We start from the raw sequence: 24308 nt of genomic DNA on the forward strand, positions 1-24308 counted from the left end.
GCTTCTCAAAAGCAAGAAGGAAGAATCTTTGTGATGCCAGTTATGAACCAGATGAAAAAAAAACGGCAAAAAAAAAGAAACTTGTGATTAATAATAAAAATATAAGGGCAGCAGATTCTTTCCTTCTTCCAAACATGGATAAAAAGCTGCTGGTGCAACAGACTGCAGACGACAAAATGTGTCAGACCCAAACAAAAACAAAACATCTGCAGGTTGTTCTTTTACTCAAGGTGAAATATGTGAAGGTTAAAGTTTTAGTTCTCTCATTGTCTCGGTCTTTTAAATTTGAGGATTTGTTTCACTACATTTCTGTGTTCTAGTCTGAAAAATGGATGAAGTCCCAAACACACAGGATCCTACATTTCCCATAATGCAACTCTTAAAAAAAAACAAAAAAAAAAACATTTGGTCAGGCAGAAAAATCAAAGCAAAAAAAACACGTTCTACAAAATGCACTTTAGAAATGAGAAATAATTTCTGTATCTAACATATAAATCAATAGACAGATATGTAGAGAGACAGAAAGGTATTTCCATAAATAGATTTTACCGCGACAAGTGAGTTCAGACCATGAATGAAGTGAGAGAAGGATGTTGGTCCACTGAGCTGAACACAGGAAAATAAAATATAAAACTCCACAAAGTTTCTCCACTGAGTCTCAACAAAAGTACTTTTTTCTTTTGTGTTGTCACAAACATAAAAAATTATAAAAAGTGGCACAAACAAACATCTATCTACAGGGTGAACGGTGATATTTACACTTTTTAAATAATCCCCACGGACATGACTTTTCTCTAAAAACCCAAACATGGATAAATCTGCCAGAGTCCACGTGGAGGAGGATCGTGACGAGCTGGGAACAGGAAGGTGGAAACTCTATGACGGCCATTGTTACTGGTGATACACTGAATCCATACAGTGAGAAAAACCAGCAGATTCAGATGAAAATAATTAAATGTGCTGCTTTTATGTGTAAATAAATATGAGCCAGCAGATTCTCACTGGCTTTTCTTAAACGCACCAATACCCTCCTTGTGCATTGCTACAGATTAATCTTCTGATTTTCAAAAGCAGCCAGTTTTTGTTTCCTTTTCCATCAAGGCAACGTCAGGATCCCACTTCACGCGGCAGCTGTCAGACCTGCATCAGCACCCAGACTACACTCTTTATATATTTCTTTTTCTGAATACAGTCTGAATCACAGAGTCACGAACACAAATATACAACCTGCACAGAAACCACAACAGGGCGCAGTGGGACTGTGAGCAGTGTCGAGGAAACGTGGATCTCAGTACCACCTGCAGAATCCAACATTTTCAGTCATCTTCAGCTACTGCTGATCTGACATGGGTTTGTTTTCAGTGCAGCAAAAACAGCTCCGACATTTTAGATTGTTGAGCGACGCCACCTGGACCGGGTGTGACACACTCCCTGCTGCCACAGCTCGTCTTTTCTGATGGTCTAAAACCGAGAAGTGTCGGCGCTTCGGTGCCCAAACAAACCACCATGACAGCGTCCGATCCACGCCGGTCGAACTGTACATTTTTCTAAGTGCAGTGTGCTGCTGTGTCTGCGTCCCACTCTCTTTTTTAGAAATGGATTCCTATAGATTAGGATGTTGTCTTCTTAAGAAGATTTTGTTTGTTTCAACCATAAACTCTGAGTTGGGTTTTGAGTATCGCTGTAGCTCTGCTGAGATCATTTACAGCGACAGCACCAATTACAGACCGGAGAGAAACGTCTCAGAGAAATGTTCCATGTTGGAGGGATGATGACGTTATTTTTAAAACAGATCTGTCTCAATGTTCAGATGTCCTTCTCAGACCATTAACCATCAGATAATCTCCCTGTTGTCTCATCACCATGGCGACGCCTCATCAGAGGCCTTCTGATTGGCTGATCAGATACTCGGACGACTGTCGGCGAGCGGGTAAACGATCCCTCGGAGAGGAGGAGGATGCTGAAGAAGATGAGGACGGATGATGCTGGTGGCGCCCTCGCAGTGATGTGTGGTTGCCGTGGTGATGGTGAGGACTATGGTGGTGGTGGTGGGAGGAGGCAGGGCGAGGAGGAGGAGGGTCTCGGAGAGACGGTGGGACGGCGGACGACTTGATGGGGATGATTCGAGTGTCCATGACCTCACAGTCAACCTGCATCATCATCTCGTAGCCCTGAGACGAGTTATACAGACTCTCTGGGGTGGGGCGGGGCATTGGGGGGACAGGAATACAGGACACATACAGTCATTCTCAGCTTTTTGACATTACTGTCTCCATGACACAGGATCTACTGCAGGGATCTACTGGATTAGACAGGTGTACCTATTAATCTGACCACTGAGTTATATCAACACAACATGACACAAACTAGACTAAACGGCTTCCAACTCCCCAGTTCACATGGACTCTGGCTTATAAAGCTGTTGGATGAAGACCCTGTCCAGAGCAGAGACCATGAGCTGACACTGATGGGTCTTTAACATCAGCCCACATCTGTTCACCTTTAAAACACGTGTGTGAGGACTGAAGCAGTTAATCAGAGGCCGGTTTGTCATAAATTCTATTTCAGGTGCAGGTTTGCAGATCAGATCATGCAGAACCAGGCATGTGAGGAATGTCTTTTGGTACAGTGCCCACCAGAGTCCTCAGGTCTGTGCAGGAAAAACAGGAAGAACAAGACTTTCGGAGCAGAACTCAGCGGTGAGACGTGCATGGAGGAGTTTTCACAATAAATTTCACTGTTGTACCTGTGGAAGACCTTTAATACTGACCTTTGACCCAGAATACAGAGACCTATTAGGTTTTCACTGCTCAGGTGTTTTTCTCCATGTAGTTTGCAGCATATAGCAGTTAGAGAATATGATTTTGACCTGCACAAACTGTTTACTTGTCTGTACAACGGCTCTGTGGACTCTTGCAGGAGGGACTGAAGATAGTGAGGAGCATTAGGAGGTTCCTGAGAGGACTCCCCTGATAACACCTGCTCACTTTAAGTTTGACACTCGTGAAGCAGCAGCAGCACAAACGTTTCTGCATGTTTTCCCACTGATGGTTTGATTAAAGAAAAGTTCTGTGAAAACCTTTCACTGCATTTAGACCCGTCACATTTCTCAAAACAGCACCAGTGATATCAGCTACATGTGATCGCAGCCAGTGTTGAAGGGTTTTACATGTTCCTGAGTACAATACACAGGATTTACAGTTCTCTCGACAGACAAGCCAAGCAGGGAGCAAGCGAAACAGTCAGACGCACTCACCGTTCACAGACATGGCCGGCATCACCAGAGACATTTTGGGTCGGCTGGTTTTGTTGTGGCTGATGGCTGGTAACAACAGGTGGTCCTGTAGGGGGAGACAGAGGACACGTTCAGAGGCAAAGCTGCTCTACACTCAGATCAATGGATAAGTTACCTGGGCATCATCACACCTATGAGTTTCCCCGACAGTCCTTTACTTACATTTCCTTAATGTAAATAACTGAAGTGTATTAAAGCGTCATGGAGTCAAGTAAAAATCCTTCAAACATTATGTGACGGCAGAGAGAAAACAGCTGAGGGCTTATCCAGAGCTGAGACATTGTGGTGGTTTTGTGGTTTGTCTGCACCGAGCTGAAGCTGTCGTACCCGTCTGAAAGAGACGACGTAAAAAGTGTCCTCCCTGCGGTCGATGGCGTCCAGGAAGTCGCTGTAGGTGACCTCAGGACCAGGGAGCAGCTGCAGCTGACTGCACAGACGAAACAGATCGGGGTCGGTATTAAAATCTTTTATGCAAACACAGTTTCACTTTTCAGTTCAGCAGAAATTTGCATTTCTCTTGACTCCTATCTAATAACTGACAACCTGCCCCTCAGTGTGTCACAGCTCAACACCCAGACCAGAACAGACATCTGCTCTCACTGCCACAGTGGGACATGACAGGAGAAACTGCAGAATCTAATCAATGTTTGTTGATTTGTTTTTGCTGTCAGGCGGATTGCTGACTTTAATTTGCCTGTAGGTGTGAATGGGTTTGAATGACACACTGGTGATCTGTCCAGGATGGACCCCAACCCCAACCCCAACCCCGGATGTTCCAGGATAAGCGGCAGATGGTGGACGTTCTTGTTGTACCTTTCTATGGAACGATGAGCTTGAATTGGCAGGTATCTGGAGAAGTTGGTCTTCCTCAGCTGAGCTTTCTGTATCAACGTTACACAGGAAGACAATCAATACCAACTTTAATGATTCCTAAATAAACAAAAAACACAGAACTAAACCTCAGATTCTCTGTTCTCTTCCTCAACAACATGGATTCAGTACTTGATTTGAAAAGCAAAGTATCCACAGCATCAGTGTTGAAAGAAGAGACAGACTTCTACCTGAGCCATCTTGGCCTTCTTGGCGATCTTTGGTTTTCCTCCAGACTTCTTGCGGTCGATCTGGTGTCGGTGGACCCACCCTCGCAGCTCATCCGCCAGCCTGAAACAACAACAGGTCAGGAGAAAAGCTGAAAAGCCGAGCAGAGCTGTGTGGCTTCTGTTTTGTGTCTGCTGGTTATGAAGGTTGATGAGGAGCTGGAGGAGAATCAGTGAATGAACTCGTTGGCTGTGTGACCGACCTGAGAGACTCAGAGCGGTTGAACTGCCTGCAGTCTGAGGAGGTGAAGTATTGGTCGATGTCCTGAAGAACCAGGTCCTTCATGTCACTGAACATTTCACTGAAATTCCTGCAGACACGTGCAGACGTGGACAGATTAGCTTTCAGAATGAATGCAGTACACTCTGCTGCAGGAAAAGCAGTAGAACAACCTTGAACCCACATGACTGATGTGTTGAAGAACCAGTTCTGGTAAATGAAAACAGGAAAACCTGCATGTTTTTAACAGCTTGAGGTCTGCAGTGATAAAGTGTGAAATCCATTTTCATTTTCACAGACTGAGACAGTGTGGTAAGTATAGGAGAGGGTTGTTAAAACACATTTGGTCCAGCTGAGGTTCAGAAATCATTAACCGTCGCTCCTGTTACGCAGACGATCAAGTCACTTATTTATCAGTAGGATCAATGTCTCTCACCTGAACTGATAAGACTCGGGGGTGTATCTCTCAGCCTCTCCCCTCTTCCATCGCTCGTCTCCTCCGTCCTCCTCCACCTCCGTCTTGTCCTCCACTCTGCTCGGAGGCTCAGCCTGTTGCTGCTGGTTGATCTCCAGCAGGTGCCGGCGTGAAAATGTCGAGTCCACGCTGTCCTGCAGGCCTGTGGACAGTGTCCTGTCTGAGATGCTGCAGAGACAAATAAGGGTCATGTCAGAACATATTTATGGACTTATTTTCATACACACTTTCTGACATTGTAGATTTCATGAAAGTCCAACTGAGGACTGATGATTCTGACCTGAGATCATCAATGTCACTATCGTTGTGTATTGTGTGCACATTAACCCAGATTTACCAAAACATTGAAGATACAAAGAAGACTGTGTGAAGAAAACACAAAAACAAACACTAAAGAGTCGTCTCTCATGAAGATCAGTGGATCACAACCAAGAAAAGAAAAAGTGCATTTGTCTTGGAAGGTGAGGGGAGCAGAATACCTGACGGGTCCAAAGCTGAAGGTCATGAACAGCAGAACAGCCATGACGCAGATGGCTCTCTTGTTACTCGCTGAGTCACTACCCTGAAAAACCAAAAAAAGTGAATGGACATTTAGCAGTGCTCTTTATTCAGAAATACTGTGCTCCAAAACAATATCCACAGAAAAGATGAAAAATTAGTTATGAAATTCTTTCTACATCTTAACCAAACTGTTTGCCTGTTTGACAAACTCTGACATCTGTTCTATGTTGCTGCAGCAGTTCCTGAAGTTTCCAGTATATGAATCTGTTGGACACTTTTTCGCTGATCTCCAGCAACAGGTTGAACAGATTTGTCTCAACAGCTGCTTTTGTTTTGTGCAGCTCAGTGTGGACACACTGACACACTTGGACTTAAACATTGTCAGAGATTAGGCCTGTCTAACATCATCAGGAAGACTATTCCAGATTTTAGCTGCATAAAACTGAAACGCTGCTTCTCCCTGTTTAGTCCTGACACTGGGCACAAGCAGAACATGTCAGAGATGTACTGTGGAGCTGAGCCAGGAAGAGACTTATATACAAGCAGTGCTGTTTTCGGTGCAGTTCATATTCACCTGCTCTGAGTGAAATGTAAATCTGAGTGTCATCTGCATAGTTATGGTAGGACATATTATTTCTGCGTATTAACTGGCCTAAAGGAAACATGTAAAGATTGAACAAAAGGGGTCCCAAGATGGACCCCTGGGGGACCCCACATGTCAAGGTCACTTGGTCTGAGACATAGTTACCAATTTCAACAAAGTACTTCCTGTCTGCCAGCATCATTTGTCATTTTGATGAGTGCAGTCTCAGTGCTGTGATGGGGCCTAAAACCTGACCGAAACTGGAGAAAAGATGAACAACCTTTCTTTAGAGAAGGCAGAGGAAGAGCAGCAAGCACTGCAAACCCTCATTGCTGGATTTTATAAGTAGTTTGAGTTAAAGGGGGAGCTCTGAGATAAAGTAAAGAGAAAGAAAAAAGTGCAATTTCCTTTGTTCCTTACCTCTTTCCCAGCCAGTCTCTCCCTCAGAGCCTGATTCTCCCTGCGGAGCCGCTCATTCTCCTGCTGGGCCTCCCTAAGCTGAGCCTCCAGGTTCTGCAGGTACTCCTTTTTCTTCTTCCTTGACTGGCAGGCCGACTCCCGGTTCTTGATCATCCTCTGCTGCCGCTTCAGTACCTTCATCTGCACAAGGAGGAGTAGGAAAGGATAAAAATGTTGAGGCAATGGGTTTGAAGAAAAAGTGGACAGCAGGTAAACAGGAGAGCAAAAGGATTAGAAGACATGAAAGATAATATGGTGAATTATGGTGCACAACACAATCCCACACCCTGAGGGGAACTGAATATTCATATATCAGGAGCAGTTATGTAAGAGGTGTCAAGAGGTACACGGAGCTTCAGGCTGATGTTACCAAACTGACTGTAACTGCTGTTTCTGAATAAAAGGCTTAAGTTCATGTAGCTGTCTGATGTCAAAGCATCTGGCTATAAACGGATCCAAGAAGCATTTGTGAAAAAGGGCGAGGTCTCAGAACCATTATATCCAGGAGGAGTTTAAATGCATCAGCCTTGGTAATGCCTAACCTGGTTGAAGGAACATTTCTCGCTCGGTTTGTGTCAGGACTTCCTGCTACTCACATCAATGTCGCTGGAGTTGTTGCCAGGTAGCGTTGAGGTTGCCGGGACGATAGGTTTGCTGGTGGGCGGGGTTGTGGGGCTGGAGCAGTGCTGAGGGATGCTGGGAGAGATGGGCTCCATTTTGACGATGGCCGGCGTTGATCCGAGACAGACAGATTGAGACAGGACGACTGGAGGAGGAAGAGCACAGGAAGAGACGGGTCATTACGGCTCTGGACTGACAGATGTGTTTCTGAGAGCACTCACACTCACGCCAACACTCACCAGGTCTGGCCTGGTCCATTGAGGGCAGCCCTTGTAGTATGAGTGTCTTGGCCGGTGCCGGGGTCTGGGGGACAGGGAGGGTGGCGACACACACGGGTCTGGGCTGGATGGGAGGTTTGGTGCTCAGGATGGTGCTGGCCTTTAATGTAGCTGAGCTGGACAGAACTGAAGGAGAACAAGTGTTAGCACCGTTTGGCTGCAAAGATTTTATCCATGTTTACATTCTTATACATCACACATCATCACCACGGGGAGTGTGATGGTCCCAGACTGAGCCTGCAGCAGGAGTCCAGACCTGCAGCAGAGTCTTAAAGAACTGGGTTCAGAGCAGAAGAAGCAAGAGTCCTGCAGCTGAGTCCTGATCTCAGCATTATAGTCAAGTCTGGGATCACATGAAGAGACAGAAGAGGCAGTCTGAGAACAACCCACCTGCACCTGGACTAACTGTGTGCAGGTGGGCCCAGGTTTGCTCTGTTCACTGCATTTGAATTAAAAAAAATATTCAAAGCATTCATTTTAAAAACACTCTCGCTCTTTGTGCCTGAAGCTTTTGCACAGCATCACCTGTAAATAAATAAATAAAACCCAGTGATCCACAGGACAAAGCCCACTGATGATTTCCACCGGTCTGGACCTGTGTACCTGCAGCCTGGGTCTGTATCCCACTAATGACTGTCGGGATCTGTGTGGTTAACGGCGTCTGGATCGATGCCTGAGGGGAGGGCACGGCTGTGGTTGCCACGGTGACCTCCATGGACCCCAGTGGGGGCGACAGCACGTCTCCGTACATGTAAGGAGGAGTGGGGGGGTTTTCACCTTTCACTGTGACCTGGACAGGTGAGAACACACGGTCAGGTAGTCCACCAAAAACTGTGGGAATCTGTGATCCACATCCACACCCCACAAATCTGCTCATATCTCTTTATGAGCATGTGGCACTAACAGGAAACCACCCTCCTCTGTGGTCACCTGGGTCAGGAAAACCTTCCAAAGCAGTTTGATCATCATCAGCTTGACACATTTGACCCAAAAGTACAAGATTTTAACGTCACCAGGCGTTTTTATACTTTTCATGGCAGCGACTTTGCAGCATGAAAGAAAATTCATCGATTTTTTCAGGTTTTAATGAGAAGTTTTAGGTAAAACCACAGAGGAGACAACAAACCCGGAGCCCAGAAAATTCACGATGCTCTAGTGAAGCGGAAGAAGCTAAAAAGTGTTTGTTGGTTTCATAAATTAAACAAAACAGGTTTTGCTCAGAGTCACACACCTGTGGGTCTGGTGACGCCATCGAGCAGTCGGAGCCGAGTGAAGACGCAGGGGAGGGAGGCTCTGCCTTCACCCGGAACACTGAAAACAAACCAGGACAGACCTCGTTAAAAAGCCCAACATCAGAACTAACTGGATCTGAAAAATCTGCAGAACTTACACATTTCCACAGGTAACGGCTGCGTTATGGTCATTTCACTCTTTAGCACCGGAGAGTCTCCTTAAAAAAAACAAAAACAAGCAGCCACACACATTAAAACTGTCAAACATATGAGTCACATTGAAATGACAGGGAAGCCACATGGTTAATAGTCAGTAAACAAAATACTGAATATGTTGTTAGGAACCACAGCCACCATGGAGGAGAAAACAAAAAACCCAAAGATCAACAGTATTACTACACTAAGAGTTCTACTACAGTAGTAGTACTACTACAGTAACAATACTACTACAGTAGTACTGAACAAAAAAGAAGGATTTTTATTCTACAAGAAAATTAAACAGGTTTAAAAGAAGGAAGTTGATTCTGGAAGCTGCTCTTTAAACTTGTAATATTTGTCTTGTCGTCATCAAATCCCACATGCAGACTGAACGTGTCCTAACACACACTGGGTGTATCAGAGCCTGGGATCTTGAATCTAAACCAGACTTAGTGAGACATGTTCCTTCATCTCCATCAACACACACTCCGGAGTTTATTGTGACGCAGTCCCACATACACTGTCCTGCTGTCACTAATACTCGCTACAGAGCAAGTGTGGATTCATCCGCCACTGAAAGGGAGTCAGAAAGTGGCGGGAGACTAACTGGTTCTGGTTTTTTTCCCCATGGGATGTGTTGACAATAAGAAAAGTCTACAATAACGTCTTTTTCTTTTATTCATGTTTAAGGAACATAAATATGTTAAAATGTGTTTCTGTGGCATTTAACGGTGTTGGAATTTTGTAAAATCAGTCCAAACCAGTCAACGTGTTCCTGAGGCCTGAGCGGCTGCTGTGGCAGCGTATCAGGTTTCAGAGGCAAATCGCTGACAGACCGGGTTTCAGGGTTTCAGGGTTTGGCTGGCCCATGTGTACCTGTGAGCAGGTTGTCGTCAAGGTGTTGCCATGGAGACGTGGGGTTGTCAGGATCGAGGGTGAGCACAAGGTCATTGTCAAACTGTGAGAGGTTGGAAAAGGAGAGAAAGGGTGGAAAAAAGAGAGGGGAGTGAGGAGGAGTCGGTGCGTTATATAATCCGCCTGAATCTCCTCCGACCCGTCACACACTGACGGTTAAAAGACCTGAATCATACTGCAGCCAATAAAAATCAATAAACATCAATATCGATAAAATGAATCAAAATCCTTTAACTTTGACTCAGTGGTCCAGAGGTTGTTAAGGACTGACTGTTAGAGATGTGTCTTTATTTCTAATTTCCCTTTTTTTTGCATTTAATACAAACTTCCTCTATTTGTCGACAGTATTTCAACACCGATCAGTCAATTTGAATACGAAAACATGACTTGTGTTAAAAAGAGAAACTGAGCAACAGCATCACATCCGTCTTGAGACTGGGAGCAGCGACACGTGTGCGCTCATACCGTCGTGTCAAATTTCAACCCCCGGCCGAAGTCTCCGTCCTCTCCCTCCTCCATGCTCTCACACTGGTACAGGCAGGCATCTGAGGGGAGAAACAGCAGCAGTGAGGAGCGATGACCAAAACACAGCAGCCTCCAAACACCATCAGGTTCAAAGTCCTCTGAGAAAACAGGACTCAGGCTTCAGGAGTGAGGTCCCGCACGTCTCAACACCAAACAAACCGACAACACGCTGAATGGGTGACACCTGCTGCCGTGAGGTGCAGACTGAGTTCACTGCTCAACAGGAAATTTATCTGCAAACTATAATAATGAACCTCCACTGATCAAACAAAACGTCTACACGTTTTAAGGTTAAAGCTTCTAAATATGACGATTTGCCGCTTCTCCTTGACTCGATCATCTCAGCCTTTGGGAAATATCAGCAGGCACCTCGCACTGCTTTCTGACACTGAACCTGCAGGTCAGACAAAACAAAAGCCAGATGAACCTGTAAAGGAAGTAACTGTAACTCTGGTGTTTGAACTGACATGATAAACCAGTTTAAACCAGGTTCGAGTCAGGTTGTTATCGCTTCCTGTACTTGACCTTGTCAGCTCAACAACAAAACCCTGAAGACAAAACGAGCTGCGTCGTCCTTTCGTTCATCTAATTCACCCTGGGAACCAAAGTGTCATCGCACCCCAGCAGCCCGAGGACAACGAGGTGGTGCACAGGCAAATTACTTAGAAACAGGTTTCCATTCCCGGACCATCATCCTGTCCTGTCAGACAGAACAGGTGAGAACCACAAGGTTTTTAACCAGCTGATGTTTGTTCTGTGCACGAGCACACACGCTCCCACATCCTGCAAGACGTGACACACACACACACACACACACAGTTGGACTGAAGAGGTTTGTTAACTAAACTCATAGTTTATGTCACATTTACCTGGAGCTGCAATGACCCATTATCACCTTCCAAGGTGCAAGAACACGTTTGTCTTAAACGATGGTGAAATGAGAAAAACAGGACATGTCACTTTGTGCTCTGAGATATTTAGACGCTATTTAGATTTTTTTGAAACTCTGATATTTATATTTAATTATCTCGTTGTTTAAGCTGTTTCTGCTCCTGCTGCTGAGTTGACCCAGTTCTCTCACAGGAACCATTAAAGTTCGATCTAATCTGATCTGATGGGGTTTATTGACCGACTGCAGAAAACCCACTGAGCTGTAAAAGCTGTTTGTTTTTATTCTGTGGGAAACAGACGGTCAACAGACGGTCTGTTGTCTGTCAACAGACAGTCCCGTTACATTCAATTCCACTCAGTAACTTTCTTCATTAATTATTAGTTATTATTTTATTCATGAATCGATCAGTCACCCAAACCAACATGTGCATGTATGGTCTATCTGGTCTGTCAGAGCCCACTTCCTCTTCCTCTGGTGACTATAAACTACACATGCGGGGTTCATGCGTGATCACGGCTCCGCCCGCACACACACACACACATCGGTGACCCCGCACACTTTAACGCATTTACCGTCTAATTAACCCTTTAGGAGACAAGTGTTTAGGTTTCTTCTGGTTCAGGACCAAACCAGAAGAAACAGGAGGCTGGAGACGCTTTGACGCCCCGGGGCGCCTCGTCTCTGGGGGAGGCACCATCCGGGCTTGTGCTTCACCCCAACAGCCTCCCTCGGGTTCCCTTGCTGAGCCTTGGGTGTTTACTGACCCCAGTCCTCGCTCGTCAGGAGGTTGTCGGCGAAGAAGCGACTGTCCAGGTCGGACAGCAGATCCGCCGCCATGGCTTCGAAGGCGGAGGTCCTCACGGCGGCTAACAGACACCGAGCAGCGGCTCTAGCTCGAGCATTAAGACCCACTGACACTCAAAGTTAACAGACCATGTAGACTCGGAGCTGATGTGGTTTGTCCTCCGCCCGGAAACTGGTGTTTTGTTCAATTTAATTCCAGGAAATATTTCGCCTCTCGCGTTGCTTCGCATATGACAGACAAGGAAACCGTTTTTTTCCGGAATTTTACCGCCCACTCGTAAAGAAGCAGCCAATGGCAACAAAGATACGTTTAATTGACACATATACCGTCCAATAAGATGACAGGACGCTTGTGATTGGACCACTAAGCGGCCTATCGCACAATGAGGGGGACGTAAGGGCGAGTTGGCCAATTTGAATGGCCACTTTTTGATTGACAGGTAATCGACCAATCAGCGTCAGAGAATTGGAGGGTCGTGTTTGATGGACGCGCGCTCTGACCAATCGCAGCTCAGCAGAACAAACGGTGAGAGTCACGTTGATTCAGGCGTTACGAAAACAAAACGTTACGTCGGTTTGTGCAAGAAATAAAATAAAAATACGTAGAATCATAAAGGTTTAAATACAACCTGCTGCTGCAAATATCCCCTTTTATTCCACCGGAGGAGAGGGGGCTCATTACATAAACCTAGTGAATGACGACAAACTGAAACACTGTAGGATTGTACCTATTATTATTGTTTATTATTATTATTAATTATTATTGGCTTTGTTTGTTTTAAACCAACAAAAATCCACCTGAGAACGGGGCGGGTGCTGTGTGGACCTGCGGATGTCCTGTTGTTCATAAGGAATTCACGGTACAGCGACATCTAGAGACAATACACAGAAACACACACGTGGTTTCATGCGGTATAACGGGTTTATATGAAATCATGGACGATGAGAAGGCCGCTAATAATAATTTAACTTTATGTGGATGGCACAGAAGGAAAAATACACAAAGAAAACTAAACTGTCTTAAGAAAAACCTTAAATCTTTAGACCAATATTAATAAATATCAATATGTTATAAATATCTAAATATTTTAGTAAATTAAATAATAAAAATTCAAATTCACTTGTAATGAATGTACGATGTTCTGCTTCACAAGCTTAAATGACAGTGTCTTTACCACCCAGAAGACATGTTGCAAATAAATGGTTTTGTGTTCATAAGTGTTTTTTTGTTTTTTTTACATTTGTAGGTTGATGTGGTTATGAAAAATAATGCAGAACATAATTGCATGCAGAACCATGCATTTAATTCACTTCATGTTCTTGTCTCGATTAAAATATATGTTGTTGGCCTCATCATCTTTCTTCTAGTGAAGTCTATTCATGTCTACATGACAACAGTCATGAGGAAGTGTATTTCTATAGACAGAAAACACCTATAGCACCACTCAGTTCCTGTTGTCAGTCTTAACAAAAGCTGAGCTCACTTTCTGAGTTTGGATGTTTTGGTCGGTGTCAGGATGAGGGTGAACATCTCCAGCTGCCTGTTGCTCTTTGTCTGTAACGTCACTGCAGGTACGAACTTTAAACGTTAACTGTGAAATATATTTATTGTTTCTGTTTTCTTCGCCTGCTCACATCTGATCAAACATAAACTGTATTTATTTTAAATACCCTTTTTAATATCTTATATATAATATGCAGCCTGCACTAAACTGAGGTCCAGGTATGTTGTGGGTTGACACTGGTGTCAGTGATGATGGTGCAGTGGATTGAAAACATAAAAACACCAGATAAGAGAATGAGATTGAATTTACCGTCACTGAATTGGACAACTTGATGTTTTACATTAATGTTACACTGATGTTTCACAGAAATAATCCACAGAGTGATCACAGAGAAGGAGACCGTCAGTCTGTCCTGTCCTCACCCTGAGACCAAAGTGACGTGGAGCAGATGGACTGATGGACGGAAAGTGGACGTGTTTACAATTGATGGTGACAGAGAAATAAGACACAATGACCCAGGCAGACGTTATAATTCACAGGCAGATAAGTCCCTGTACATTCAAAAAGCTGCTGTCTCAGACTCTGGAACATATTGGTGTAATAATAAAAGAGCTGCAGAGCTGACGGTGATCCCATCAGGTAACATCACACTTTATCACAGCTGTTCTGCTTCTGGTTCCCTTCATCAGTCACAGTCATGTCTCTGTGCTCAGTGTTGAACTTTCCAAAGTCCAATAACAGAAATACAAGAACCAAACTGCACCTTCTTTTTTAAAGCCTGAATAAGAGCAGGTGTCACGTTCTACCTGAAAACCTTTTCTTGGAATAAAACTCTTCACGTGGCTCCTGGTTTCTCCTCAATGGTCTAACCCTAACCCTAACCCTAACCCTAACCCTAACCCTAACCCTGAACGTGTCAAAGGATGAGAGATCTGACAGAGGTGAGAGACAACAACAATCTGGGCAGAGTGGGGGGAAGTAGAGCAGCTGCACACATCTGGAATATTTTGTTTGCTTAGAGTTTGATGTTCAGGTTGTTACTGTTCTTATGTCTGAGAAATACAAAACTGCAGCATTCAGCTTGTTAGCTTAGCTTAGCATGAAGACTGGAAACAGTCACTGTTTAATCTGACAAACAACAAAGCATTAAAAAGAGGAAAATTAAAATGAGGTGGATTTTGTTGCCTCTGGACAAAGCTAGGGGAGCTGTTTCCTCCTGTTTCAAATCTTTACACTCTACAAAGCTAATGAGCCGCAGTGCAGACGAGGTCTCAATCTGACTGTCAGCTAGAGTAGTTCATGATAATATAAGGAAGTTGTCATAGATTGTTTCCTGACAGTAACTCTGTTAATACTGAAAGACCATCCACAAAAAGTGACATTCTGTCTCATTCCAGCTGCAGCTACAACACACACACAAACTCACACCAAAAAACACCTGGAGCACAAGACAGGTGAGATGAAGAAGGTTTTCATGTAAACAGAGTAAAACACTGTTCTATGGAAAGATAATGTCTATGAAGGATGAAGAAAAGCACATTTCCCATTGTCCAGTAATGAACTTTGCACCAGCACAGATAAATAAATACCTGAATATTGATGGTGGCTGCTGATGGATGTTTCCTTGTCTTCCAGCTTCTCCAGGTCTGTGGCAAATGTCTGTCCATGCAGGGTTAGTAATCCTTGCTCTAATCACCATGATCTGCATCAGCGTCATCACCTGGAGAAAAGGTGATTTAGTTTGACCTGCAGCTGGTTCTGTGCATCTGAAAATGCTGTTCAACTTGTGACCAATCTGCTAAAACAATGACATTTAACATGAACACAAAGACGTTGTGCTGTTTTTATTTCTTTCTTTAGCTGAACAGAAGCTACACAGGGGAAGAGAAGACACACAAACACAAACTGAGCCCTGAACCTCAATCAGGCAGAAACACGAGAGTAAAACCTGATCCTGGATCAATACCAATCGTCCTGCTGCAGAGACTAGCACAGAGACCCTCAGATATCTGAATCTTTTTCCCAGCAGTGTTTATGTGAACCCCAGTTATGTTCTGTCCTCTGGTGGTTCCTCTCAGGTGTCTGCTCCATGTCCTGCTTCATGTCCTGCTTCATGTCCTGCACAGCTCAACCTTCCTTTGTCTTTCATTGAGCTGCAATATCAAGTAAATGCACATTAAACCTGTTTGATTCATGTAACAGACTGATTGTTGTTTACGTAGAACATAAGCTGTGAGTGTCGTCCTCCATATCTTAGTCGCTCAGTGAAGGAATCACTTCCCAGCCTGTATGCATGCTCCCTTTAACAGAAGAAGACACCTCCAGCAGAACCAGGCTGTCACACATGAGAAAATGGAACAATTGACAGATATTAACGGCCTGAACCACCACACTGGTGTTGACTGTTCATGTCGACTGAAAATAGCTCAAAAGTCACTTCCTGGATGGAGCTGGGTGCTGGTGTTTGTGTGGTTAGTTTGTAGGTGGGTGAAAACTATGAATATACAGTGAAACTCAGTGTGGTTTTGTGTTGTTCAGCAGCTCTGCTCTCTGAGCCTGGTTGTCGACCTGTGAATATGTGCAGCACAGCATGTTGGACCTCAACACCAGTGTCCCAGGTGCAGCTACGACCTCACCTTAGTCCTCCACCTTAGTCCTCCACCTTAGTCCTCCACCTTAGTCCTCCACCTTAGTCCTCCACTTTAGTCCTCCACCTTAGTCCTCCACCTTAGTCCTCCACCTTAGTCCTCCACGTGTGTCCTCTGTGTGATTTGACAAAAAAAGGACAAAGTATGACACAATAGGTTTGATGGTCCTTTTTGTGAGTCATAGAGTTAAAAATGGCTGCTAGGTATTTTGTGACTGCTTTAACCACAGTCAAACCCTGAAGCCAGAATTTCCTTTTCAGGGATTAATAAATATAGACTTAAATTCAAAGATGATATTATTTCTACTCCTGTGAATCAAGTGCACATACAGATCCTGTTCAGTTCAGCACAAAATGAAGCAAGTGGTTCCACACCACTTTCAGGCAGGCGTGTGGTAGGTAAGCGGTGTAAACCTTACTCTGCTTTTAGCTCTAACGCTAACACGCTAACATGCCCACAGTGACAATGTGATGTATAGTATAATGTTAGTTCAGCATCAGTGGAATATCAGGTGTTGCATGTATTTAAGATATTAGTATAGAAACGTATGATAAGAGTATTTATGGTGGAGTGTTTGCAGTAATAATAATAAAAATAATTTCAATCCTAAAAGAGTTAAGTCTAAGTCCAGTCTGAGGGGAGCACGCGTGTATGGAACCCAAACACTGACGACACGTGTCAGTGCTGCACAGACACCTCGGTGGTTGGACAGGGGAAAGTAATGTCATTAATAAAACTTCACATGGTTTTTCTGTGCTGCTGAAATCCAGTAAAAGAGGCTTAAAGCTGAATTCACTGTTTTCAGAATAGAAACCTGAGCTGCTGCTTTGACCTCGGATCATTTGTGCTGCAGGAAACCTTCAGGCCGATGTGTTAACCCTTAACACAGAGCGTGACAGTGGCGCAGGGCGATGTGGTTGGTACCATAGCTGCTTCTAGAAAGTCTAAATATACTCTGAAGCTTTGCTCATGCAGAGGAGTTTTATTCAGGCAGCACAGCTCACATGTCAGATGACGACCTCTGAAACATGATGGTTTTATAATCAGAAGTTTTATGACAATGAAAGTCTTCAGAGAGCAGAGGCTTCTGACTGTCTGATATGTTGGTTTTGTGGAATTAAGCTTTTACGTTAATGGCATGTGACGTCTTGACTTTATATAGATTATAATGATATTCAGGTACCACAGTAACAGCAGCCAAACAGCTTCCGCCTACATGTTTGTTTGTTACTGTCAGTGGAAACAAGATAAAGACACAGATCTTTATCTCGGGGAAAAACCGATGTGACAGGAGAGTGGGCGCCACAGAAAACAGAGTGATCATGGTCCTTCCTGTTTGTTGGCCCTGTTCATTTTATTTTGAAAGGAAAAACACCTTTTCCCGCGTGCGGCTACTTGCACGCTGCACTATGATAAAATATCTGTGTAACTTTAGTGTCATCATGCTGCAGATTAGCACTGATGGAGTAAACACTTTAACAACAACTGCACTGGTGAGAGCTACAGTATGACTTATACTTTGAACACATCTGTGCATGTGACCTGTAAACAGGGTCATAAATACAAAGACCAGACATCCTGGTTCTGATGCAGCATCTGTTCTAAGTTCACATAAGAGGAAGTATAAGTACAAGTTCACCACAGAACAGCCCTGGGTGTCTATGTGAGGATCACACGTCTACACACCCACAGCTGAGTTCCTGGTCTACGCCGTGAGTTTGTTCAGATGTCTCAGACTGTGAGGATGAGGGTGAACGTCTGCTGCTGCCTCTTAGCCTTGGTTCTGGGCTGCAAAGCCACTGCAGGTAGGAACTCTTGTAAATAAGCAACACTCCTGTGAAACGCTCTTTGTAAAGCTGCTGTTTGATGATGGGACATAAAGGACATGAGCTGATGCTGCAGCTGAAGTGTGAAGTTGAGACGTTCTCTTAATGATTCTCTTAATCCCAACAGTCTGTCTACAGTCAGATACGATAAAGAAAAGCTGATTTTTACTTTAAGGTATCGACTGATCGATTAGCAAAATGATCAGAGAATAATCTCCACGGTCGGCCTCATCTCTAACACGGCTTCACTGTGAGACTACTGAGGGTTAAAGCTCATTTCAGTTTGAATCCAGTGTCTTTAAAGGTTAGTTTGGGATCTGTTCAGGTTGTCTGGTCTTACTGCATCAGCTGAGTCTGAGTCCGATAACGTCTTCCTGTTTGTTAGAAACTCTGTATTTGACACAGTGAAACCTGGAACAGTAACAGTGAACAGCTGATGCTCTGATGGTCTGAGCAGGTTACTATGATGATCTATCCATCTATTATCTATACTTCTTCTGTTGGGGGGCGGTGAGAGGTGGGTCCCCCCTGGACAGATCAGCAGCCAATCACAGAGACAGACACACACTCACAATTTAGAGTCACCAACCAACCGAACCTGCACCTGGGTTCAGACCCTAATCCTGACCTGCATGTGTTTGGACTGTGGGAGGAGAAAACCCACACAGACACAGGGACAACATGCAGACTCCACACAGAAAGGCCCCGGGTCCACCTGGGTTCAGACCCACAACCTGCTGCTGGGAGACAACAGTGTTAGACAATAGATAAAAGTGCTGGGTAACCCACTGACACAGGCTCCTGGACTCCACTTAGTCAGAAATAGGAAATGTGCTTGTGAGTTCTGCACTTTAACTTTCTGTGGTTTCACATTTGGCCAAATTCCCCTTTTGTCGTCAGAGGTCAAAGGTCACAGTGGAATTTAGCTCAAACCTTAAATTCACCTGTACAGTCACTGAGCACAGAGTCTCCTTGTGCTGTGCTGGTCAGTGATGATATAATCTGGGAAGTTTGATCTGCTCACACTTAGAAAAGATAATGATCCTGAAACTGATGCTGATTTTCTCTCACAGAAATAATCCACAGAGTGATCACAGAGAAGGAGACCGTCAGTCTGTCCTGTCCTCATCCTGAGACCAAAGTGACGTGGAGCAGATGGACTGACGGACGGAAAGTGGACGTGTTTACAGTTGATGGTGACAGGGAAATAAGACACAATGACCCAGGCAGACGTTATAATGTACAGGCAGATAAGTCCCTGTACATTCACAAAGCTGCTGCCTCAGACTCTGGAACATATTGGTGTAATAATGAAAGAGCTGCAGAGCTGACGGTGATCCCATCAGGTAACATCACACTTTATCACAGCTGTTCTGCTTCTGGTTCCCTTCATCAGTCACAGTCATGTCTCTGTGCTCAGTGTTGAACTTTCCAAAGTCCAATAACAGAAATACAAGAACCAAACTGCACCTTCTTTTTTAAAGCCTGAATAAGAGCAGGTGTCACGTTCTACCTGAAAACCTTTTCTTGGAATAAAACTCTTCACGTGGCTCCTGGTTTCTCCTCAATGGGCCTGTATGTGCTGGAGCTTTAGAAAACATGTTTGCTCAGTGTGTTTGTTGTCTGCAGGAACAAACATACTGGACGTCACAGAGAGGACCAGTCGTACTCTGAGCTGCCCTCCTGGTGTTGGAGGACCACATGGTCCAACATGGACCAGAAGCATCGCTGGAAAACAGCAACAGGTCCAGTCTGAGGTTTCTCCTGCTGACAGGACCCTGACAATAACAAACCTGCAGCCTGGTCACTCTGGACTGTACTACTGTGATGGAAAAGCAGCAGTTTATCTGAACGTGTCAAAGGATGAGAGATCTGACAGAGGTGAGAGACAACAACAATCTGGGCAGAGTGGGGGGAAGTAGAGCAGCTGCACACATCTGGAACCAGCTGCTGGCTTTAGCTTCATTGTACCTAACATGTATCAGGTCTCATCATCTCCAGCTGTCAGATTCTTCCTGTCAGCAGATACATAACAACATGTAACTGCACAGAAGACTCAGCAATAACAAACATGTAGCTGCATATGAACAAAGAGCACAAGGTGAATGAACAAGTGAGAAACATGTTTGGATTAAAGTCCAGAGAAGACTTTTCTTCCACCTTTTCTCTGCTTCACATCAAACACATGCTCATGACTTCCTGTGGTAAAGGCAAACCGCTGAAATGAAAAGATGTGATGTTCCACAGAGGGAAGTCGAGAACAGCTGCAGCTCAAACAGAAAGTGGTGTTTTTTAGACAAAGCTCTGTGGCTTTGTATTAAAATCCTTTGTACCATCTTCACTCTAACAGGTCACATGTCTCTGAACTATCAAACCTCTAATTCCAGATGTCACACAATCAACCAGTGGGTTGTATTAAAGTCAAACTGCAGCATTGTCTCTAATTCATTTCATGGAGAGATTTCTCAATTATATCTTGGACAAGACAAACTGAAGTTATTAGAAACGTGAAAAGTGGATCTGCTCAGTGGACGTATCTTGATCTGAGTGTTTAGAAATCCACTGTGTCCACTTACATCCTGCCAAGCTGTAAAATGTTCCAAGGTTTTTGTCATAATGCAGGTTATTCCCTCTGTCCCACACAGAAACACCAACAACAACAACAACAGCAGCAACAACAACAGCAGCAGCCTGGTCACCCTCAGGTACAGCTACAACAAAGACAAATAGTCATAAAAAGCTGCAAAGAAAGAAACAGCTTAAACAGGTTAATTACATTTACATTACAAATACACTGCAGCCGTCTAAGCTACAGATGCTACAGAACATTATATTGGACTGGGGACCTGTCCAGGGTGGACCCCTGCCTTTCACCCAAAGAGAGCTGGGATAGGCTCCAGCAGATCCCTGGGACCATAAAAGAGGACTAAGGGGGTATAGATGATGGATGGATGTCACTATACTGAAGTTTATATGTGCACTGCAGGACAAACTCCTAGACTTTATGGTCCTTTTGGGCCCTGATTAGCTTTTGAGATCTGATGGGGTCGTGCATTCACAGGATGGTGCGACCACCTAAACTCCTGGACTTTATCTGTTGTTAATTATTTGTACTTTGTTTTTCGGGTGAAGGCCAGCTTGGCTTGGTGCTTGGAATAACTGTCCCCTTGGTCTTCCTCCTCCTCGTCTTCATCATCGTCTACTTTACCTGCTTTAGGTCTAAGAGACAAGGTGACTAGTAAATCATGTTAATACCACACTGTAACAGATATTAGTGCTCAGTAAGTATCAGACAGATGTATGTTATGTTCATTTAAAGCCGATCACCGTTCATCATTCAGGGGATTAATTACACTGATGTATCTCTCCTGCAGAAAGGGAACCAGCTCATCTCTACTGTGAGGTGCAGAACACAGGATCACAGTGCCAACCTGCAGTGGGTGAGAAATGACAATCCACTTCCTGACACTGAAACTAAGCTGCGCTCTGTTTTCTGTGGCGTCAGTACTGAAACCATCAGCCTCTAATGCGGCTGGTTTTCATCTGCATCACGTGAATTATTGTTAGTGTTTCCACATTAATCCGTCCACTGTCTTGTTTGGCAGGTGTCTTAAGCGGCACTAGTCCCACAGCCATATACAGCCTGAGTGCTTTACCAGGTAAATCACCAAATACACTGCTGTTTGGGTTTAGCAGGGTTAGACTGGACTGCATTCACCAAGGAAAAACCTTAAAATCACCTTATTCAGGTTTGATTTCAGAAACAAACCTGTGCAGGTGAAAACTCTGCAGGTCTGCAGATGAATGTGATGTGAATGTTGGATCCTCCAGCAGCCTCAGACCCTGTGGCTGAATCTAATGTTGTTGGGACAGACAGGTCTGTTGTTCCCACCGACGTGCTGCGCCTGTAGTTTGAGGAGAGTCCGGACACTGTGCCGGTGCTGAACTAGTTTCTAAATGTGTATTTGTGAATGTTTCCATAGATCAGTCCACCCAGAGTGATCACGTTTACTCCATTATCCCTGACCATCCACCGACGGGAACCAAGGGAGGTAAAGTCTGAACAGTCTGAACAGTCTGTTTACGGCACTTCAGTAAAGACAGAGTGCTGGACTTTAAAAAACCCGGGTTCACCTTCCAAACTGTATGAGCTACCTCTGGCAGAGGATAAACCAGCCTGAAAACTAACAGTCTAGAAATGAGGAACTACCTGTTTCAACTGCTAAATATTTGGTCACTGGATCCGTTTTAGACAACGGCTGTTGCAGCTGTCTGCCTGTTTCAGAAACAGACGCCGCAATAAAGACAAAGTTAAATAATAAGAAAAAGGAAGTTAAAATAAGAGCCATGATCCTAAAATAACATCGTCGGCGTGGGAGAAATATGATTACTGATGAGTCACATGTACACGCAGGTTTACAGAAACCAGATTACTCTAGTGCATGTAAACACATATAATCTGGTTTCTCTGGCCAGCCTGGTAAATGTAAACACACCGACTAATGCAGACTTTTTCTCATTATATGATTCATGAGTTTGATTTCCTGTTACAGAGACGTTCCAAACTATGGACTACATCTATTCTGACATCTACGATCCTTGGAGATAAAAAAGGTGAATCATTTTTGTTTGTGTCACATACAAACTGAAAGGTCACAGTTTCAGTGCATGTAAAAGGGCAGATTTTGCATTTTTATAGAGGGACGAGCGACTCACACATTTTCACAAACTGTGCAGTGACCAAGACAGGAAGGCCTGAACTCTCCCATTTGTGCACCCAGGCAGAGAAAAGACACAGGCCTTTATTTTGACTCCAGTCAGACAAAACCCAAGCACAGAGGCTGAGTGTGAGGCCATGATGGCCAGAGGTGAGGTCCCAGGTCAAGGCAAGGTCCTGAAACATGGCCAGGTCCCAGAGTGAGGGAAGGTTCCAAAAAAAGCCAAGGTCAAAGACCAGGTTATCCAGCATAAGTCAGGTCCAACCACAGAAAAGTCTGGGCCCAACAGGTAAACAGGTAGTTCTGACACCAAAGTTTAATCCAGATGTCGTTTTTTCTGGGTCCACAGGTTGGTCACAGCTGGATGACTGCTGGAAACAACAACAACAACAGTATCATCTGTGCTGTGCAGATCCTTCTGCTGCTTCCATCAGTTTATATTGTTTTAATTATGCTTCACTGTTTATATATTTTTAGAAATAACAATAGAAAATGTCTAAATGTCTTTTATCATTTTTTTATCTGTGTTCATTGGTCCTTTATACAAATAATGAAACGACTGATAATAATTAAATGACATTAAAATGATACGGTCCTTTTTACTTTGTTTGTGTTTTGTGAGAGCAGCTGGAAACGTTGAAATGATCTGACACTGACCCTGAAAACCAGAGGAAGTCAGACTGATGATGTCAGAGCCGCTGTAAGAGAGAGAGGACTTGGGACGTGGGGTTAATGTCGTGGCTGTGCATCATCCTGATACAGGCCCCAGACGTTTTTAGCCAAACGCAGAGAAAACAATCACATTAGCGACAGTTTCTTATCTCCAGCTCCAGCAGCCACAGAAAAACCTTCTGATCCATGTGGAGGAGAGTCTGTGTCCACCTGCTGAGTCCGGCCCAGTGGAGGTGGACAGGGGGGATTTGCTGCATGTTCACTGTGTGTCCAAAGCTGTTTTAGGGTTTGTCCTCGGTATCAGACTCAGCCACAGTCCAGATGCAGCAAACACCAAAACCCTTTTGCACTAAGAACCAAACTGGGCTGCCTTCAGGCTGGAGACAGTGAAGAAATCATGTCTGCACAACCAGAGTTAGACTCTGCTGAAGAGCGGAACTCTTTGTCATAATAATGCAGAAAAATAGAAAAAAGGGAAACAGGAACAGGAACCATGAGAACCGCAGGGCCGTAGTGCTGGTGTGGGCAGAGCCTGATGTCAATGAGATTCAAGATATCTCAAAAACCGCAGCCTCCATCTTCCAGGTCTGAAACCTTACTAGCGTCATAAAGGAGGACTTACTACAGACTGACTCAGAGGTTCCTAATAAACTGACTACTATATTTATAACCAGTACTGTACCCTACGTAGTATTCACACATACTGTATACTTCAAGTTTAATTTCTTCTGTCAAAAGCTTCTTCCTGAAGTGTTATTCAAACAAACACACGACACAGCCACCTCCTGGACAAAGTCACCACCAGGTGGTGACAAGGAGGCAGCTTTATTTCTGTTTTCCCAAC

At 44.3% G+C, this 24308-nt stretch overlaps 2 protein-coding genes across 4 annotated transcripts; one reads left to right on the forward strand and one right to left on the reverse strand.

Annotated features, from left to right (window-relative positions):
* Window positions 1-275: 275 nt before the first annotated feature.
* On the reverse strand, window positions 276-12128 carry atf6b (activating transcription factor 6 beta). The gene is made up of 17 exons (XM_026300916.1): window positions 12056-12128; window positions 10340-10419; window positions 9836-9917; window positions 8920-8979; window positions 8761-8840; window positions 8133-8319; window positions 7491-7655; window positions 7227-7396; window positions 6592-6771; window positions 5567-5649; window positions 5049-5255; window positions 4596-4703; window positions 4357-4456; window positions 4109-4176; window positions 3623-3722; window positions 3257-3341; window positions 276-2194 (listed from the first exon to the last, which is right to left on the reverse strand). Exons 1-17 carry the CDS (start codon window positions 12126-12128, stop codon window positions 1878-1880), a joined length of 2145 nt encoding a protein of 714 aa, XP_026156701.1. The 3' UTR covers window positions 276-1877.
* A 5727-nt stretch (window positions 12129-17855) lies between these two features.
* Window positions 17856-23519, forward strand: LOC113126962 (uncharacterized). Of its 3 annotated transcripts, none has more exons than XM_026301120.1 (10): window positions 17856-18053; window positions 19148-19420; window positions 19704-19955; window positions 20720-20779; window positions 21207-21305; window positions 21449-21514; window positions 21680-21733; window positions 22058-22126; window positions 22628-22688; window positions 23420-23519. In XM_026301120.1, exons 1-9 carry the CDS (start codon window positions 17975-17977, stop codon window positions 22681-22683), a joined length of 1008 nt encoding a protein of 335 aa, XP_026156905.1. In that variant the 5' UTR covers window positions 17856-17974; the 3' UTR covers window positions 22684-22688; window positions 23420-23519. The 3 variants fall into 3 exon arrangements, with proteins under 3 accessions (XP_026156905.1, XP_026156904.1, XP_026156907.1); XM_026301119.2 differs by lacking the exon at window positions 23420-23519 and adding an exon at window positions 23142-23212; XM_026301122.1 differs by lacking the exons at window positions 21680-21733; window positions 23420-23519 and adding an exon at window positions 23142-23213.
* The last annotated feature ends 789 nt before the right edge of the window (window positions 23520-24308 follow it).

This window comes from Mastacembelus armatus, chromosome 11 (genome assembly GCF_900324485.2).
Source record: "Mastacembelus armatus chromosome 11, fMasArm1.2, whole genome shotgun sequence".
Lineage (NCBI taxonomy): Eukaryota > Metazoa > Chordata > Actinopteri > Synbranchiformes > Mastacembelidae > Mastacembelus > Mastacembelus armatus.